The sequence below is a fragment of the Protopterus annectens genome, chromosome 8.part1 (assembly GCF_019279795.1).
Source record: "Protopterus annectens isolate FY-2018-M chromosome 8.part1, PAN1.0, whole genome shotgun sequence".
Lineage (NCBI taxonomy): Eukaryota > Metazoa > Chordata > Ceratodontiformes > Protopteridae > Protopterus > Protopterus annectens.
The window spans coordinates 449,971,097-449,992,450 of NC_056742.1; the positions used below are offsets into that span (position 1 = coordinate 449,971,097).

At 33.6% G+C, this 21,354-nt stretch overlaps 1 protein-coding gene across 2 annotated transcripts in view; it reads right to left on the reverse strand.

The window, feature by feature from the left end:
- LPCAT2 (lysophosphatidylcholine acyltransferase 2) overlaps nt 1-21,354 on the reverse strand; it is a 777,819-nt gene that overhangs the window by 483,545 nt on the left and 272,920 nt on the right. For both annotated transcript variants that reach the window (XM_044082005.1, XM_044082006.1), the window contains exon 3: nt 196-413. In XM_044082005.1, coding sequence (XP_043937940.1) covers nt 196-413 — 218 coding nt within the window. The remainder of the gene's footprint in view (nt 1-195; nt 414-21,354) is intronic.

A 21,354-nucleotide genomic window follows, 5' to 3' on the forward strand; every position in this document is an offset into this window, starting at 1 on the left:
ATGAAAAAGAATTACCAGGTGTAACTACCTCATTTTAGCACCACTGTCATTCTCAGGCTTGAAGTGTTATTTATTCTTTACTTATATAGCCTTATATACAGATAATATCAATAAATGAAGCTCTGTAGGTGTGATTAGCCCGGTTGATGTCTCAGTTTTAATGAAAATAAAAAAAAAAGAATTACTACTACTTACTACCCAAAACTGGAACACTGATATTTTCAGTTCGAGACACAATTGAACATAATCCAGCAACAATGCATACGATCCCATCAAAAAATGTGGAGTGCGGAGCAACCGCAAGGACTGGGGCTTCTGATGGACATGCTAACTTCCCTTTCACTTTCAGTCGGAACCCCATGGAAAAGACAATAGCACGGCCAAGCAAGCTGAGAACTGATGAAGATATTGTCCTAGGTAATAAAAAGAAGCAACGATTAGAATGCAAAATATTCCAAATAATAAACTCAGACTTCACAAGATAAACAAGGGTTGCTTTTAAAATTGAGTTCTACAACTTAAAGTGCAATAAAAGAAAATTACATTATCTAATTAAAAAAGAATACTAAAGCCTTTTTAAACGCATGCATTTTTTATCTCTTGAGTAATATAATAGGCCTGCATTTCATGCAGTTTTCTTTAAACTTTTGGTTGAGATAAGACCCTAAGTAACTTTGCTGTTCTGGTCACAGTTTAGAGCTCTGTCACAATGTAAATTTGTACTGGACTTCTTTATTTATTTTATACTGCAACCATTGATAACCAGCTCTCACAAACAGTAGGCAATATTCCTGAGCCATTTTCACACATTTATTAAATATATCTGCTTTGTATCTGCTAAAAAAAGAGAGAGAGGTCACTTATGTCCAAGAGGGTATGCTTTTTAATGTAATCATAATAATGACAATTTAATCAATAACAGCACCTCTAGTGAATAACTCAAAATGAAAACTATGGTATCTAAAATGCAAATAACCTACAGCCATTGAAAAGAGAACAGTTTGAGAAGATCAGTTATAAAATCTATGTTGTTGATATTTATAGCTTTCTTTTTATATTTTAAAATATAACATATTTCTTCTGCTGCATCTTGGCATCTTATTCTATATGCATATATTCATACATATACATACATATATATATATATATATATATATATATATATATATATATTTTTTTTTTATATATGTTGTGTGTGTGTGTATATATATATATATATATATATATATATATATATATATATATATATATATGACTAGATAATATGAAACTCATGACTGCAATATCTAATCAGTATTTGAACACATCATATTAATACATTTTAATGAAAAAATATTAAAATTAAATTGCATGACATAAAATTCTCCAGTCAATAAAACAATAAATGAAATAAGAATTTTCAATAAACTTTCAAAGCAATATTTATTATTCAATCCCTAGGCTTTAGTGTATCACATTTTAAAATTAAAAATTTCCTTTTGTAAGAACTGTTGATTTATTAATGTTTCCTCCCTGCCCAAACTTAAAATTGGTTCTGAGATAGTCACCTTTAACTCATCCAAATTGCCATCATGGTTTACCCACTTATGTTTAGTTATAGGGTTTTTAAACCTTCTATTTTAACACCCCTCTATGTTCCTTCATTGTAATTTTAAAATTTGTCTATTTCTCCTATACAACATTACAATGTGTGCATTTAATACCACAAATTACCATCTCGGAATTTAAACTATACGTATAAGCAACAGTCAGTTTTTCCATTAATGTCACCAAATGTACTAATTATAACATTGAATATGAAACAATTTTCACATTTATAAGTGGCTACATTTTTAATATTTATAAAAATGCCTCTCTTATGTCTTCTGTAATTTCCTACCAAATAATCTCTTACATTATTACAACTTTTAAACAAAGAAAGGAAATGTTTGATGGGATTAAAATGTTTTTGAACATTAATACTGATACACTGATGGCAGAGGACTTTATTGCGCCATAACAAGGAAAAAGCAGAAACAGTCAGGATGTGAACATATGTAAAGAAAAAAATGAATACGTATTCAGATGAAGGTAGGATGAGAAAAATGAATTACATTTTTGAGAAATGCATTAAGAACAGAAACTGGTTTTGCAATATACAGGAAAAGATTAAAGGAAATGAAAAGGGGTAGACTGTGGTCAGTTTTTCAAGCCACAATGGCCAGTGCTCGATGAAAAGAAGGCAATGGGAGTAAAACGATTAACAGGACGGTATGACATAATGAAAACTGAAAGTGAGGAATGGATGGCTATGAAGTGTTTTTACAGAAATTGGACAGGGTGATGGATGGTATTAAAAAAGTATAAAGAGATGCATTTAGTAGTACAAAGGAAGTGGCATACAGCTAAAAAGAAAGTATACCAAGAATATGCCACTGTGGTACAGCGGTAGCATTGTTGCCTCACAGCAAGAGGTTCTCCTGTTCGATTCTTGGCTGGAGTGCCTTCTGTGTGGAGTCTGCATGTCCTCCCTGCGGTTGAGTGGCCTCTGAAAGACATGCGTGAATGGGCATACCTTCGTTGAAGGTTGGGCTTCGGGCTGGCAACTCAGCACCATAAAAATCGACTGCCAATCATTAGCAGACTGGAGTTCTGCTGTGGCGACTCCAACTGGGAAAAGCCAAAAAAAATAAACAAAAACCAAGAATATGTAAGGTAGCCGCAGTGGTGCAGCGGTAGTGTTGTCACCTCACAGCAAGAGGTTCTCCCGTTCGATTCTCGGCTGGAGTGCCTTCTGTGTGGAGTCTGCATGTCTGTCCCCCGGTCGAGTGGTATTCGAAAGACATGCGTGAATGGGCATGCCTTAGTTGAAGGTTGAGCGTCGGGCTGGCACCTCCGCATCGTAAACATCTACTGCCAATCATTAGCGGACTGGAGTTCGGCTGAGGTGACCCCCAACCAGAAAAAGCCGAAAGAAGAAGAAGAAGAAGAAGATGAGAAATCAGTGTAAGACAGAAGTTTAAAACAGGACCTAATACAGTGGCAAACTTTTTAGATGAATAAACTGAGTATGAGACATGCACAGAAGTCAGATAAAAAATGATTAATGGTAGAAGAAGAAGTAAATCCCTACTTAAGAAAAGTGATTTAAAGAATGAAAATCTAACGTAGGATTTAAAGAAGAATAGTAAAAGGCTGTAAGGAAAAATATAGGAAGTGATGGAAGAATATCTGGATAAAATGTATGCAGTGGAAGAAAGGAGGAAAAGGAGATAAAATACAGAAGAATAGATGAGAAATGAACAAAAGGAATGCAAGGAACACATTACTATGCAGGAGCTAAACCCCCCAATGGAATCATAGAGAAAAGTACAATTGTATACCTACCATAAATGTAGATGTTCGAGTGTATTTACTGTTGCAGTCATTACACTTGGGGTTATCCGCCGGCAGGTGACCCGCAGTCGGCCTGAGTTCCGAAGTCTTGGTCCGACGTCAGTTGTTGTCACTTCCTCCCTTACGTCAGTGCGCCAGAGGTATAAATGTTGCAACAGACGCCATTTTCTTCAGTTTTTCTTGCCCCAGATGTCAGGTGCCCCCAGAAAGGAAGGCTGAAAAGATATAAGTATGCCAAACAACAATGCATATAGTACTATAAACATATCTTTAATCTACAAGCAAATACACCACATAGGTTGTATAGAGTTGAGAAGTACAGAATAGTTCCAGCAAAGAGGGGGATGGTGGGTAGGTAACCTGGACTGCAACAGTGAATACACTTGAACATCTACATTTAATGGTAGGTACACAACTGTACTATGTTCATCGTGTTTCACTGTTGCAGTCATTATACTTGGGTAGAATCCCAAAGCTGAGGTTGGGTGGCTGGGTCTAGATTGGATTTGGCGAGGCTAACAACCCCTGCAGAACTGCGGTGGCAAAGCCTGCTCTAGATTTGGAGTAGAGAGGTAGGTGGTAGTGCTTAGTGAAAGTGTGCATTGAGCTCCAGGTTGCAGCTTCTAATATGTCTTTGGTTGGTACCCCTCTGAGGAAAGCTGCTGAAGTGGCTGCTGCTCTGGTAGAATGAGGCCTAATGCCCTAGGCACAGATTTGCCATGTTGTGCATAACAGAAGTAGATGCAGTGCCCTATCCATTTGGAGATTGTCTGCTTTGTAATTGGCTTTCCTTGTGATTCTGCAGCATAATCTATAAACAAAAAACAAAAAAAAATACTCCTTGTTTTCCCGCCTTTGCTTGACTAGTTTGGACCAGTATACAGGCTTTGCTGTATTCTGGGCTGTGTGTAGTTCCTGTGTTGGCCATTGCCTTACTTGGATAGAAGGAAGTTTCTGAGCTCACCAGTGGGAGTGGGGAGCCTTGAGCAGCCTATCTGTCCCTGGGGGAAGTGACCTCAGCACTTGAGCTGTAAATTATTGGTTGCTTTGGACCATTTCTAGCTCTTTTCAAGTTTCCTGTATAAAAATCCGCCTCAGGGTGTTTTTGTGCTGGTTAGCATAAGCAGCAGCGTTATACAGGTTTAAACTATTTCTGGCTCCGCCAAGTCTGCTCTTCAATTTCTCACTTAGAAAGCTCTACTCAGTCTATTTAGCTGTATATATTAGCACTTGTTTTCGGGACTTCTAGTCTTAGCAAGCACTCTTATAATAAAGTAAGCACTCTTATACTAAAGTAAGCACTACAGCCATCCACTACCCCCTGTGAATACCCACTTCCCTTAAAGGCACAGCATTCCTTATAATATTCTAGTATGTCGAGTGGTAGACCACTAGCATCCTCTCTTGTTCAGCTGGTTAACCTGGGAATCTTAAGACAATGCAAAAAACAGACGTGGAAAACAGGAAATCCAAAGAAGAACTCAGGCACCCGACTCTTCAGCAGTAACCACGATTTTATTACACATAAGACAAATAAGGATTGAGCGCTTTCGTCTCCACCCTGGAGATCTCTTCAGAATCAGTTCTAAACACACACACTCACATTTTATATACATTTCAATCAAATCATTATTCAATTAAAGGTTAAAAAACTAATAAAACCATTAAAATTCAGTAGGGTATTTAAAGCAACACCAACATTTATAGTGGAATTCCATCAGTAATATCCAGTTTTTTCAAATCAATTTTTAAGTAACCTAGTTTACTGTTTCAAAAATATGAATTTGTGTCAGAAATAGGAAAAAAGTGTATATATTGAGATCATGTTGTATTTTATAATTGTATTTATATATATTTATTTAAAACTGTTAACTGTAGATGTAATTGTTGTGTTCTGATTTGAATGAAAATAAAAAATAAAAATGAAAAATAATAAAAAATATGTGTACAAAATGTTTATGAATATGATAAAATGCGTATATATATGGGTGTAAAATATGTGATATATAATCACATATATAGACCCATGTATTAGAATTAAAATACAGATGGATATATGTGAAACTAGTAAAATTACTATTCACAAGTTACTATAGATATCTCATATATATAATAAAATGAATCAAATGTATACATTATATTAATTATAAACAATAAATAATATGTAATATAATATAATATATATGTGTTTAAAATATATGTTGTTTTACATTAGGTTACGTACAATCTATGTCAATAAGTAAATAAATAAATAAGACCAAACCATAACTGTATATAAAAATGTGAGTGTGTGTGTTTAGAACTGATTCTGAAGAGGTCTCCAGGGTGGAGACGAAAGCGCTCAATCCTTATTTGTCTTATGTGTAATAAAATCGTGGTTACTGCTGAAGAGTCGGGTGCCTGAGTTCTTCTTTGGATTTCCTGTTTTTCCACGTCTGTTTTTTGCACTGAGTAAGGTTCTACACATTTTCTGGTTCTTGGTTATTCAGCGTGGAGCAAGGTATCCTTTGAGTGTTCACAGTTGCACCCATTGACTAGCGGTATAGCACGTTATCAAGATTTTCAGTGACTTGGTTACTATACACCTAACTTCGGGTATGCAACAGTTCTGTGTATGTTGTATTTAATTGCGCCTTTTTGGAAGCAAGAATTTATAACTGAAACAATTCAACGGAATATAAGCAACACCACATATTGATTTCTTTATTGGTACTGATATAACCACATCTTGTGTGCAACCAACACCTAATCCGACTGCGGTTACGTTGCGGAAGCAAGTTTTTATCCCTTGAGGCAAGTCATCTGAAACAAGGCTTTATTACTGGCGTTTTTTTTTTCTACATCAGTGAAATTTTCAGCATAGTGGTTGCTACAGTTGATGTAGTGTTTATCTACGCTTCTTTCCTTGACAATAAGTTTTCGGAAGCAAGTTTGCACATATTCCTTTATCGTTTTTTGTGGGTATAGTGCTGGTTGCGACTACATCAGCTGGAGCCATCTACCTTTATCGGATCCTCAGTGGTCGGTGTTTGAAGCAGTAAGACAATACACTACCGGGTAAAACCTATGCACTGACCATTTGGGTTTCACGGATGACTGATGTTGTTTGGAGTTTTTTGGTACTATTTTCTCATTAATCCGTGTTACCAACAAGAACAAGTAGGACTAAACGACAGTTAACTACGGACGTTTCTTGTACAGGAACATAAGGTACTTTACTTGAGAGTTCTGTAAGGAATTCTACTAATGTGTTAAACTATAGGGGCTGTTTTAACACCAACTTGTTTTTTAAAAATACACTGGTACTATCGTGGTATTTTTGCACAAAGTGTTAGTTACATTGAGAATTTTTATAAACAGTACCTTAAGCTTCTTCAAACGAATACCTACTGTTTTCTAATTTTAATGAGACTTAGATAGTGTCTTCTGCGGTGTACAATACAAGCACATTTACATTCAGTAGTTTCACTTTTAGCAGTGCCATTTTGAAACATTGTATATATTGTTAGACCACTGCTTTGTTAGTGGATGTGAACTTTGTTTTGAGTACTACAATTTTTCATTTTTCACTGTTTTGGTTATAGTTTAATACTTATAATGTCGGGTGATAATTCACTTCTTAGTGAGTTAATAAAAATCATCCAAAGTCATTCACAAACTCATGTGCAGGATGAAGCTGGGAATTCCATCCCCTGTGCACAAAGTAGCCCTAAATCTGGGGGCCATGTTTTGCAAGGAAGAGGAACCCATGGACGTCATAGAGAACCATCTAATATACAGGAAGAAAGACTTAGTCCTGGAATGCATTCTGGACAATCTCACACTCGTCAAAGGAATGAAGATGATTATAATAGATACCACAATTTGGATTTCAACCACTGGTTGAATAAATCTTTTGTATACAACAATGTTAGGGAACAGGAACAGCCTAACAATAACCATACTACTTATAAGGACAAATGCAAATATTTTAAAACACTGTTGACTAAATATAAGAGTTTGTCCGTGGAAAATTGGTATTTTAGTAGATGTCTTCACGAGCACATTGTGCCCAAGGGACTTAGAATCACTAAATTTCCAAACAATATAGACTTTGATACAGATGGAACACTATTTAAGGAAATATGTGCCATTTTTGATGAATGTGGGTTATCTGTTATCAAGGTACTAATGAAGTATAATGAAAGTAGAATGGAAAAAGATAAGAATATAATAGATAAACTACACAAGGAGATATCTGAGGATTTGTTGTTTTCTATGGATGAATACAAACGAATGTACTTTAGAACTTTACAAGATGTTGACGACAGTACAGCACGCAATCACAATAGGAAGATATCCAAGTTAAGACGAGATTTAAAGGATTATGAGTCCAACAATGCATATAATGACAATATTTTCCATCACAGGCAACACCAGGTTCGGGGTGGGAAATACAATTACTATTCACATTATATTGACCATAATAGGGACAGGATGCATGAAGTCAATGATGACGAAAGCCAAAACCAACATCCTGCAGATGATAGGAACAATAATGGGGCCAATTATCAAGAAGAATATTATACCAATGACTTCCCTTTAGGGGAACCTGGCCTGAGGAGGTCAGAAAGGATAAAAAACAGGACCCCATACCAGCCATCATATGCACAAGCAGCAAGGAATTAAAGACAGTACAGGAATTAAACTTAAGTTTTGTGGAATATAATGTGAACCAGAACACCCCCCCAACAAAGTTTTTTGATTGAGAATAGAGAAGAAAATATGACAACCAATTCCATAGTTTGTACATATAATGATTTTAACATTTTTAATTTTACAGAAATGGATATATCTGATACTTTTTTAAAACTTTTTACAAAAGGTTTTACTTTTGTGCCATATCAAACTCCATGTATTAGCAATATAATACTAGATATAAAACTCTTTACTAGGAGACTGAACTTATCTGTGATTTTAGGAAATAATACAAGTGACAATGATTTGAAAAAATTAAAAAGACGCAGTGTCTATAATCCACCCCTTCAACACAATATTCAGAGTTTTGATAATGTTGTATGTAACGTTATTAGAAACAATTACTCTCAAAACTATAATACTGGAGTAACAAATTTAACAGATGAAGAAAATAAGCTTCTGGCATCATTAAAAGGAAACAAAAAGGTGAGAATAATGAAACCAGACAAAGGTGGCGGCATGGTCATTATGGACCAATGGGACTATATAAAGAGAATGCTCAATATATTGAATAACAAGAGTTATAGCACAGTATCCCGCAATGAAATAAACATTGCATATTCCAAAATTGATTTCATTCTCGAAGATAACTTAATACAAGGGCTATACGATAAAGAACTATTTGAATTTTTCATGGTTAGCAAACCAATAGTTCCAGCGATTTTCGGTATCCCGAAAATCCACAAATGTGTCACTGATCCCCCTATGAGACCAATTGTATCTGCACAGGGATCAAAGACACAACCTCTAGCAATTTACATTGATGTAAAATTGAAGGGTTACCATTTGAAACACAAACACTTACTGATAGATTCTTGGGACTTATTAAGAAAGATAAATAACTCAAACTATAACGAAAAAATTTTCTTTGTAACTATCGATGTTAAAGACCTCTTCACTACAATACCTCATGATACAGGTCTTGTATGGTTTGAAGAGATACTTATGGAGATGGATACACTTAAACCAGAGGAATTTCGCATTATTCTTGAAAATATGGAATTGGTACTAAAAAATAATTTCATTTATTTCCAAGGAGAATATTACCACCAAACTGAGGGAGTTGCAATGGGAGCTGCTTGCGCTCCCATATATGCAAACATAGTAATGCTCTTCTGGGAGAAAAAATATGTCTTTACATCTGAATACAACCAATATCTATACAGTTATTACAGATTTTTGGACGACATTTTAATTTTATGGAATGGTGAGGAAAAAGATATATATAATTTTATTGAATATATTAATGGGAGTACTTCTTTTTTGAAATTCACACATGAGATACATAAGAATAGTATTCATTATCTAGATGTCAAACTATCAAAGGATGAAAAAACTAGGAAATACACATCTACTATATATCGGAAAGAAAACTTTTCAAATGCATATTTGCACTTTGATAGTGATCACCCCCACATATTGAAAAAGAATATTGTCAGGGGTCAGATGATCAGGGCCTCTAGAATGACAAGCAAAGAAGATGACTTTCTGAAAGAACTAAATACTTTGAATAATATGTTCCTACAAAGAGGGTATCCGAGTGGTTTGATTGAGGAGGCCAAGACATGGGTTACTACACATAGGAAGACCAGATACACTCCTCTATTGAACACTATATTATTGGATAATAATACATCTTCACAATATGAGGGGAGTCAGACCAATTTAGAACACAGAGATTGTACTCTTACTAACAATACCCCATACTTGACCTTGACATATTACAACAACATTGAATGGTTGAAGAAAAGCTTTAATAGTGTATGGGAAATGTTTAAAACCATGCCCACTAGAACGAATATTTTTAAAAATAGACTTACGTATAGTTTTAGAAGGAATTACAATTTAAAAGATATTTTAGAAAATGGCAAAGAAAGACAATATTCTGATAATTTATCAATTATGAATCAGAAAAGAGGGACTTTTAGATGCAATAGATGTCCACAATGTCCATTCATAGCAGGTGAAAAATCTATTTACCTGCCTAGTTTACGCACTACTTTAAAATCCAATAAGTATAGCAGCTGCTACACTAAAGGCCTAATATATTTAGCATATTGCACTTTTTGCTGGTGCTTCTATGTAGGAAAGACTGAGAGACACTTACGTAGAAGAATATATGAACACATTAGAGACATTAACCGCAAAAATGTCAATAATGCTCTTTATAGACATTCCATGGTTTGTTCTAATGCTAATTTTAAATTTTGGGCCTTGGAAATTGTGGAGAATTCAGATAGAGGTGGAGATTGGACCACAAAATTATTATATAGGGAAATGATATGGCAGCTAAGACTTGATGCCTGTAATGGCAAAGGATTAAATGATTGTATATCCATTACACCAGCACTAAAAATATTAGCATCGGACCCCAAGAAACATTCATAGTACGGAAACAACTATGAACCAATTTCCAAACTACTTTTTATGTTATACACAGGTTTTAAATAATTTTATTAATAATTTTATTAAAATTATAATAATTATAATACATCTTGTAGACATTATTTTTGGCGAACTAGTTGCCTCGTAATTTATGGTTTTCAATAATTACTACAGCTGTTATACAAGATAATTTTATTGATTTTAATATGTTACAATTTGTATTCCCATACTCACCACTTTAATATTTATTGAATATTTATTGAATGATACCCATGTGGGAGGATTTATTAATACCACTTGTCTTATATCATTAATTGTTTTTACCATGCATTTATTAATCATACATGTCTTTTATTCTATTACTATATGAACACATGGAGTTATGGTTTGGTCTTATTTATTTATTTACTTATTGACATAGATTGTACGTAACCTAATGTAAAACAACATATATTTTAAACACATATATATTATATTATATTACATATTATTTATTGTTTATAATTAATATAATGTATACATTTGATTCTTTTTATTATATATATGAGATATCTATAGTAACTTGTGAATAGTAATTTTACTAGTTTCACATATATCCATCTGTATTTTAATTCTAATACATGGGTCTATATATGTGATTATATATCACATATTTTACACCCATATATATACGCATTTTATCATATTCATAAACATTTTGTACACATATTTTTTATTATTTTTCATTTTTATTTTTTATTTTCATTCAAATCAGAACACAACAATTACATCTACAGTTAACAGTTTTAAATAAATATATATAAATACAATTATAAAATACAACACGATCTCAATATATACACTTTTTTCCTATTTCTGACACAAATTCATATTTTTGAAACAGTAAACTAGGTTACTTAAAAAGTGATTTGAAAAAACTGGATATTACTGATAGAATTCCACTATAAATGTTGGTGTTGCTTTAAATACCCTACTGAATTTTAATGGTTTTATTAGTTTTTTAACCTTTAATTGAATAATGATTTGATTGAAATGTATATAAAAATGTGAGTGTGTGTGTTTAGAACTGATTCTGAAGAGGTCTCCAGGGTGGAGACGAAAGCGCTCAATCCTTATTTGTCTTATGTGTAATAAAATCGTGGTTACTGCTGAAGAGTCGGGTGCCTGAGTTCTTCTTTGGATTTCCTGTTTTTCCACGTCTGTTTTTTGCACTGAGTAAGGTTCTACACATTTTCTGAATCTTAAGACAATGTTACAATTGTCTCATGTACACAGACAACCCTCTCCTCCTTCCTACTAACACAAATACTTGTGAGAGATGCAACTATATAGCCAGACTGGAGGCTGAACTCTCTCAACTCAGGACTGGCAAGACCAGACAGGAGGAGAAGGTACCCACACCCGAAGCAAAACCGGTCACACATAAAACCACCACCACTACAAACCAAACACATAAGAACACAAAGACATACTCGGAGGCTCTTATAAAAAACTTACCAAAACAACAGAGGCCTCCAAAGCAGACACCCAGAAATACACCCCTACAAAATGTAACACCTACAACACATACCTCAAACAACAGGTGTGTCACACAATCACAGCCCCTAAGGCAAAACACTATGCCAGAGACATTAGTAATAGGTGACTCTATAGTCAGACACACCGGCGTTCCACTTACCAGGCTGAATAAGGAGAGGGTAACGGTGAGCTGCCTATCGGGAGCTAGGATCCGCCACATTACACACGCACTCAGGTCACTCCAAAGCAAGTACAAGTATGATGCAGTCATTGTCCATGCTGGTGTGAATGACCTGAGACGTACCTCCCTGGACTACATGAAAAGAGACATTGAGGAGCTCTCCGATTATGTAGCCCAGACTGGTATGACCCTGACCCTGAGCAGCATCCTGCCTTCACCAAGAATGATGCCTCAGTACAAAGACAAAATGATCAGTTTTAACAATTGGCTTAATCACTGGTGTCATTCTAGGGATATCCAATGTCTGTCAGCCTGGGATGACATGCTGGACAAGCCGCGTTGCTTCGCAAGGGATGGCTTGCACCTGTCACCACTGGGCTTCCGGATACTGGCCATGCTCTTGCCACCCCCATAGTGCCTTTTTTAGGCAATGCTCAAAAGACAAATCAACCTCCGTAAAAAACAAAAATGGAAAAAAATTAAGGGTAATGCTGCTCAACGCCAGAAGTCTAAATCTCAAGATGCAGGCACTCGAAGCACTTCTCAGTATGGAGAACATCGATGTCTGTGCAGTAACTGAAACCTGGTTCAAGGCTCCTGAGAGCACTCCAGCGCTACCAGGCTATACCTCATATCATGCTTTTCGCCTCAAGTTCCAGGCCGAACCACAAAGGAGGGGAGTGTCCATTTTCATAAAGGACACCTACACCTCTCGATTGGTGGCTACCCATGAAGCATCAGAAACCATACAAGTTTTACTCACCATAGGCAAAACTGCCATACAACTGGTTGCATGTTATAGAACACCCTCCCAATCCCAGGAATCCCATCAAGCATTCCTGAAAACACTGGAGGATATGAATGTCACACCAAACACCATCATATTGGGTGACTTCAACTACCCCAACATAGACTGGGCCCACTATTCTAGCCCTAACACCCTAGCCCAAAGATTCCTGGAATTCATTAACTCAAATGCTATGGAGCAACTGGTCACTTCTCCTACGAGGAGAGATAATATACTTGACCTGATTATCACAAACATGGGGTCCAAATGCTCCGCACCGGATATAAACCCCTCACTAGTAAGATCTGACCATAAACTGATCACGTTGGATGTACATATCCCACCCCACCCCCAGAACAAAAGACTACAGTGAAAAATTTTTCAAAAGCTGACTTTACACTCCTTAAGTCAGAAATGATATCCTTTAAGCCTACTGGGTTAATGGAAACCACATCCCAAAATGCTGAATCCTACACAACAGCCTTCTACAGACATCTCCAAGAATTCAAAAAACTCGAACAGTAGTCAGGATACACCACGAGAAGTCCAAGATAGTCAATAAAATTCTTTTATTCCATAAAAACTGCAGAAGATAAGCGCTTTCACGTGTTTAAACGCACGCTTCATCAGATCTACTAACACAAGTCTCTGATGCCTTTTTATACAATCTAAACTGTTCTTAATTATATCAATTAAGACCTCATTACAAATTTAATCAATCAGGACTTTAAAGACATAGCTCCATTCTTCTATACAAGTATAATGTCAATTTACTTCAAAATCCTTGCAAAATCTAAACAGTCTGCAATTCACATTCCAACTTATGTTCCTATATACATTTTAATGCTTGTCTCTCATTCAAAAGTTTTAATACATGTTATGCATTGCTTTTCTTTCATTTATTCATAGTTCGTATTCAAGTGCTTCACGTATCTTATTTCATGTTAATGCTCATATTATATTCTAAAAGAGCTCACATAAAGCATATATATAACAATATGAATAATCAACATGTCTGTAAAACTATATATATATAAAAATATATATATATATGCACATAATCAAAAGTCCTATCTACAAGTTTTAATATTTGCTATGCATCATTTTCTTGAAATACATAGCGCTTGAATAATTTAAAAGTTTGTCGCTATTTCTAGCTTCTTAATTTAGGTTTGACAGGTAGTTTCGAGACTGCTCATGACCGAACTGATAAACGTTAAGAGTATACATTTATATTTTTTCTCTATACTATTCTGCTCAATAAGCAGTATTCTCTTAAAATAGTTTTTCAAAAAACTTAGTATGCTTCTTCTCATACATCTAGCACTATAGCTTAAATGAGAAACTTAATACTTATTACACATTATATCTAGTTGTTTGTTATTTATATTTTATTACTTCAAGTATCAGATCTGTCTTGATGCTTGTATTAAACTCAATTTGAGTTTAAGTGAATTAAATGTATAAAAAGTATAAAGTTTTTTTAAAAATAAAATAAAACATACTTACTAAATTTTTACATATATAAAACTTTTGTATATACAGAACTTAGTATAAAATGTACTCTATGAATTACTCTATTAATTATAAAAAATGTAATCATGGTATAAATATTCCTTAGAACTTCTAAGTAAATAATATAAATTCAGTATGAAAACGTTTAAAACTCATTCTGTATTATTCTCTTCTATTTATATATATATCTGAATAGTATATGATTGTGCATGAAATTAATAGAGAAACAATCAATTATTCATTCAGAACTTCTCTACATAATCAGTGGCCCCATAAAACTATTCCTATGACTGCTTTTGGTGTATATATGTACAAATAGAATGAACATCACAATTAGGAATATTAGAATTGATGTTAAAGACTATTCACTTATTTGGCTTAAGTTCAGAATATATAAAATTACATATATTATGAAGTGCAAATTTGCATCAAAAACTAGTTTTAAGTGCTTCATTACTACTATAATAAATACATATTGAGTTATACAAAATATATACCTATCAAATTATAAAAGGCATCGTAAAAATATGTATCAACTTGATTAGTCATTTTAAAAAAGTCCCATATGAATACTTTTTAATAAACTTTTAAGTCTTGACTCCACATAATATATTATAAACAGATTTAAATCAAATATCTACATATGCATATAACATTGAAGTTACATATACATCTATCAAATCGGATAAAAACTAAATTAATTAATATACCTAATATATGTTAAATATGCACATAATTAATAAGTAAAAAAATTTTTATGTAGTAATTATTGTTTAATTGACACTTCATATGGTTTTCCTAATCCAAGGATTATTCAATAGTAAATGTATTTTATAACATAAGTATGTTTAACCATTAACTTATACCATCATTTTTATTTCAAAATTGGTTTTAAGGATAGGTAATTATTAATGCCTGGTTCCCTGTGTGCTCCTGTTCTGAGAATCCACTCTAATTCTAATTTATGTAGATAATTGTTCCTATCACCCATTCTTATATTTTCTTTTAATGTTTGCAACACCCTAAACTTGAATTCATGATTTGGACACTCTTTAATATGCTTGGCCAGTGCATTTAATTCATTTTGTTTCCTTATATCATACACATGATTGTACACTCGTTCTTTTAGTTTCCTTTTCGTAAGTCCTATATAAAATACTGGACATTGTGTACAATTGGCCATATAAATTAAGTTCTTGGTATTACAGTCTGTGTATATCCTTGGAACAAATTCAAAATAACCATTTGGATGTGTATAATTTTGAACAGTAGTGATATATTGACACATCTTGCATCCCAAACATGGAAACGTTCCTTTTTTCCTTCTATTATTAACCCTATTGTTATAGTCATAATGTAAATTTCTGGAAAATATCTCTTTCAAATTATCACATGTTTGGAAGACAAATGTAGGTCTATTCCCTACTAATGTATAGACCTCTTCTGTTATACTTAATATGTTCCAATGTCTTCTTATGATTTTTCTTATTTCTGCATTATCATTCGTATATTTCATAATGTATCTGACTGTTCTTTCTGAAGCTTTATGGGCAGCAACTACTGATTTATTACTTTTTTGTGAATTTACTCTGACTGCTTCATTTCCTGTAGACTCATCAGGAAATGATACTTCATGTCCTATGGAGGGTATAAGTTCTTGTCTTATACTTCTGACAAGACTCGCATTATATCCTCTCTCTAAAAAATTTTTTTCAAGCATAATAGCTTCTTCATACAAAACATGTAAATCTTTACATATTCTCAAGATTCTAGAATACTGTCCTCTTACTATCCCTGAAAAAACATACCTGGGATGCATGCTACTATACTCTAGCATGGTGTTCTTCCAACACTTTTTCCTAAATAATCTTGAAATAATTTGTTTCTCTGCATCTAGAGATATAGTTAAATCTAGATAATTCGCTCTTTCTCTTGAGAATTCATATGTGAATCTAAGAAAATTGGTAGTATTTTGTAAATAATCTACAAACTCATGTAGTTCTTCAATAGTCCCACTCCATAGGAGTAGGACATCATCTACAAATCGCCTGTAGGTTACTATCTTTGCCATCCATTTACAATGGAACAGATGTTCTTGTTCCCAGTGGTATAAAACAAGATTCGCATAGGAGTTCGCACATGGTGTACCCATGGCGACTCCCCATGTCTGTAGATAATATTGATGGTTAAACAAAAATATATTATTATGAAGTATCATGTCGAGAAGTTGTGCTATGAGAATCTGTCTGTCAGTGGAGAAGCTACTTTCTTTCATCATTACTTCCCTAATAGCTTGAAGGCCGTACTCATTTGGAATACAAGTAAACAGGTTGCATACATCTAATGTAACTAATATTAAATCATGGGTGTGTATTTGCTTTAATTCTATTGTCTCAAGGTCTTTTAATAATTGCTGTGTATCTTTCAATATAGTGGTTACTTTATCTACCAGTGGTCTCAATACTTTTTCTATAAATATGGAAATATAGTAGGTTACCCAATGTCTCCCTGCTACTATCGGTCTCATGGGTATAGGTATCTTGTCTTTATGTATTTTAGGGAGACATTTCAAAATCGGAACCAATGGTTCTTCGACATGAAAATAATCATACATCTCCTTGCTAATTTGGCGGCACATCAAAAGATCGTATGTATTGTCTTTGACTTCATTTATTGTTTTCATCACTTCATTCCTAGTAAGAGTCTTATACGTATTATCACTCTTAAGCATATTCTCTACCATTTCTACGTATTTCACTCTGTCTAACAATACTACCCCGCCCCCTTTATCCGCGGGTAGTATTGCTATATCAGTGTTATTCCTTAGCTTCATCAAGGACATGTATTCAGCTTTATTGAGGTTAAAAAATCTATTCTTAACACGTTTACTGGCATAAAATGCATAAATCTCCTTCTCACAGATTTTAACAAAGCTCTCTACAGCTGGTGGTAGAGCAGGGCTAAAAGTACTGTTGCGTTTAAACATGTTTGCATTACTACTAACATATTCATTATTGGCATTCCTGAAAAATAGTTTAATAGCTATTTTTCTTGCAAATAGCCTTAAATCCGCTACAGTCTCTGATAACTTACTTGTTTGTGAAGGTACATAATTAAGCCCTTTGTTCAAAAGCGAAATGTCAGAAGTCGATAAATCATACTTAGAAAAATTATGAACCAAAGTCAGTTCCAATTTCTTTTCAATTTCGGTTGTTCGTATCTGTCTCTGGATACCTTCCGTTTCCTTGGTCCTCTGCTCAAGGATCTCCCTCTGTTCACATTGTTGGTTCGAATCGGAAAAGGAGCATCCATCTGTGTAATGATGGTAGAGTTGGTTCGTCTAACAGTTCCTGTTCTCAGGGGGTCATCATTGTGATGGAGGGCCAATTGGTTAGGTGGTGGTGTTTGAGCATCAATACTCGCAGTCAGATGTTCCAAATTTGAATGGTTCTGAGTGCTGGTCGCGTTGACAATGATTGACTGTGGCGCCAAATTCAAGTTAGTCGCTCCATCCACTTCCGGTTCAGTATCCCCAGCTATGGCGGTGTCTGTCGGAATATTGCGGGTAGTGTTTCCAACAGTTTTCGGCCATACAAATATATTCCCTATTTTAAAATCATGTGCATCACGAGTCAATTTACGTTGTTTTATGTTTTTGAGCTTCTCTCCATATAGGCGTATTTGAGTAGAGATATCATTTAGTTTCTGTATACAGGTGTCAGCTTTGAACCGCTCTGTTAATGTCTGATATAGTGAATCAGTCTTCTTTCAAAGATCTGATTCAATCGGTTCAAAATGCTCAAGTATTAGGTCTATATATTTGTAGCCAAGTTCAAGATTCAAATTCTGCCATTTTCTTACTAGGTTGGGGTACATTTGGCCATACGTGGGCATACAAAGAACTCTCATTCCTCTGGGTATAATCTTAAAGTGGATGCATGCCTGTAAATGTTTTCTTTGCCAGGATAGTCTTTGCAATTTGTATAGATTATTTTCTAGTTCTTTAATTAGGTCAAAGAATTCAGTCATATTTACCCCAGGTTCATTTCTCGGCATTCTTAAATTACTTATATCAGCAAAGTCAAGTGTTAATAATGGATTGTTCTTAGGTGGTAAAAATGCCTCTATAGTAGGTAGATTCATACTTGCTTCTGGATTGTAGTCTAGTTCTATTTCGACATTCTCCATAGCGTGGAGACAGCGGCACAAATTCTTGACAAAAAATCAAGCAACAAATTCAAAAATTACCGCTTGTTCTCCCAAAGTATCCTGCTGCAAGACGTATAAATATATTCAAAAAACTCGAACAGTAGTCAGGATACACCACGAGAAGTCCAAGATAGCCAATAAAATTCTTTTATTCCATAAAAACTGCAGAAGATAAGCGCTTTCACGTGCTTAAACGCACGCTTCATCAGATCTACTAACACAAGTCTCTGATGCCTTTTTATACAATCTAAACTGTTCTTAATTATATCAATTAAGACCTCATTACAAATTTAATCAATCAGGACTTTAAAGACATAGCTCCATTCTTCTATACAAGTATAATGTCAATTTACTTCAAAATCCTTGCAAAATCTAAACAGTCTGCAATTCACATTCCAACTTATGTTCCTATATACATTTTAATGCTTGTCTCTCATTCAAAAGTTTTAATACATGTTATGCATTGCTTTTCTTTCATTTATTCATAGTTCGTATTCAAGTGCTTCAATATCTTATTTCATGTTAATGCTCATATTATATTCTAAAAGAGCTCACATAAAGCATATATATAACAATATGAATAATCAACATGTCTGTAAAACTATATATATATAAAAATATATATGCACATAATCAAAAGTCCTATCTACAAGTTTTAATATTTGCTATGCATCATTTTCTTGAAATACATAGCGCTTGAATAATTTAAAAGTTTGTCGCTATTTCTAGCTTCTTAATTTAGGTTTGACAGGTAGTTTCGAGACTGCTCATGACCGAACTGATAAACGTTAAGAGTATACATTTATATTTTTTCTCTATACTATTCTGCTCAATAAGCAGTATTCTCTTAAAATAGTTTTTCAAAAAACTTAGTATGCTTCTTCTCATACATCTAGCACTATAGCTTAAATGAGAAACTTAATACTTATTACACATTATATCTAGTTGTTTGTTATTTATATTTTATTACTTCAAGTATCAGATCTGTCTTGATGCTTGTATTAAACTCAATTTGAGTTTAAGTGAATTAAATGTATAAAAAGTATAAAGTTTTTTTAAAAATAAAATAAAAACATACTTACTAAATTTTTTTACATATATAAAACTTTTGTATATACAGAACTTAGTATAAAATGTACTCTATGAATTACTCTATTAATTATAAAAAATGTAATCATGGTATAAATATTCCTTAGAACTTCTAAGTAAATAATATAAATTCAGTATGAAAATGTTTAAAACTCATTCTGTATTATTCTCTATCTCTATTTATATATATATCTGGAATAGTATATGATTGTGCATGAAATTAATAGAGAAACAATCAATTATTCATTCAGAACTTCTCTACATAATCAGTGGCCCCATAAAACTATTCCTATGACTGCTTTTGGTGTATATATGTACAAATAGAATGAACATCACAATTAGGAATATTAGAATTGATGTTAAAGACTATTCACTTATTTGGCTTAAGTTCAGAATATATAAAATTACATATATTATGAAGTGCAAATTTGCATCAAAAACTAGTTTTAAGTGCTTCATTACTACTATAATAAATACATATTGAGTTATACAAAATATATACCTATCAAATTATAAAAGGCATCGTAAAAATATGTATCAACTTGATTAGTCATTTTAAAAAAGTCCCATATGAATACTTTTTAATAAACTTTTAAGTCTTGACTCCACATAATATATTATAAACAGATTTAAATCAAATATCTACATATGCATATAACATTGAAGTTACATATACATCTATCAAATCGGATAAAAACTAAATTAATTAATATACCTAATATATGTTAAATATGCACATAATTAATAAGTAAAAAAATTTTTATGTAGTAATTATTGTTTAATTGACACTTCATATGGTTTTCCTAATCCAAGGATTATTCAATAGTAAATGTATTTTATAACATAAGTATGTTTAACCATTAACTTATACCATCATTTTTATTTCAAAATTGGTTTTAAGGATAGGTAATTATTAATGCCTGGTTCCCTGTGTGCTCCTGTTCTGAGAATCCACTCTAATTCTAATTTATGTAGACAATTGTTCCTATCACCCATTCTTATATTTTCTTTTAATGTTTGCAACACCCTAAACTTGAATTCATGATTTGGACACTCTTTAATATGCTTGGCCAGTGCATTTAATTCATTTTGTTTCCTTATATCATACACATGATTGTACACTCGTTCTTTTAGTTTCCAAGAATGCATGGATCAAGCAATCCCAACTATAACCAAGACCCTCTCCACCAAGGGAAAACGCCCGGTTTGGTGGACCCCGGCTATAAACAAACTGTACAACAAAAGAAGGAAGCTACTGCAGGACAAAGCCAAATCCCACAAGGGAAAGGCTTCCCTGATCAGCACAAGTAAAAAACTACGTTCTCTCATAAAAACATCTAAAGCCAACTTTGAGAGAAAGATTGCCAAGGATACCAAAGACAATCACAAGGCCTTCTTCAATTATGTCAAAACCTTGGGAAGAAATTCTCAGATATGCTCTGAGTTGGTACACAACGACAAAAAATTCACTGACCCTACCGACATTGCCAATATTCTGGCAGATAGGTTCAGTGCAAATTTCTCCCCTCCCTCACCCCCTAAAGATGAAGTAATTATC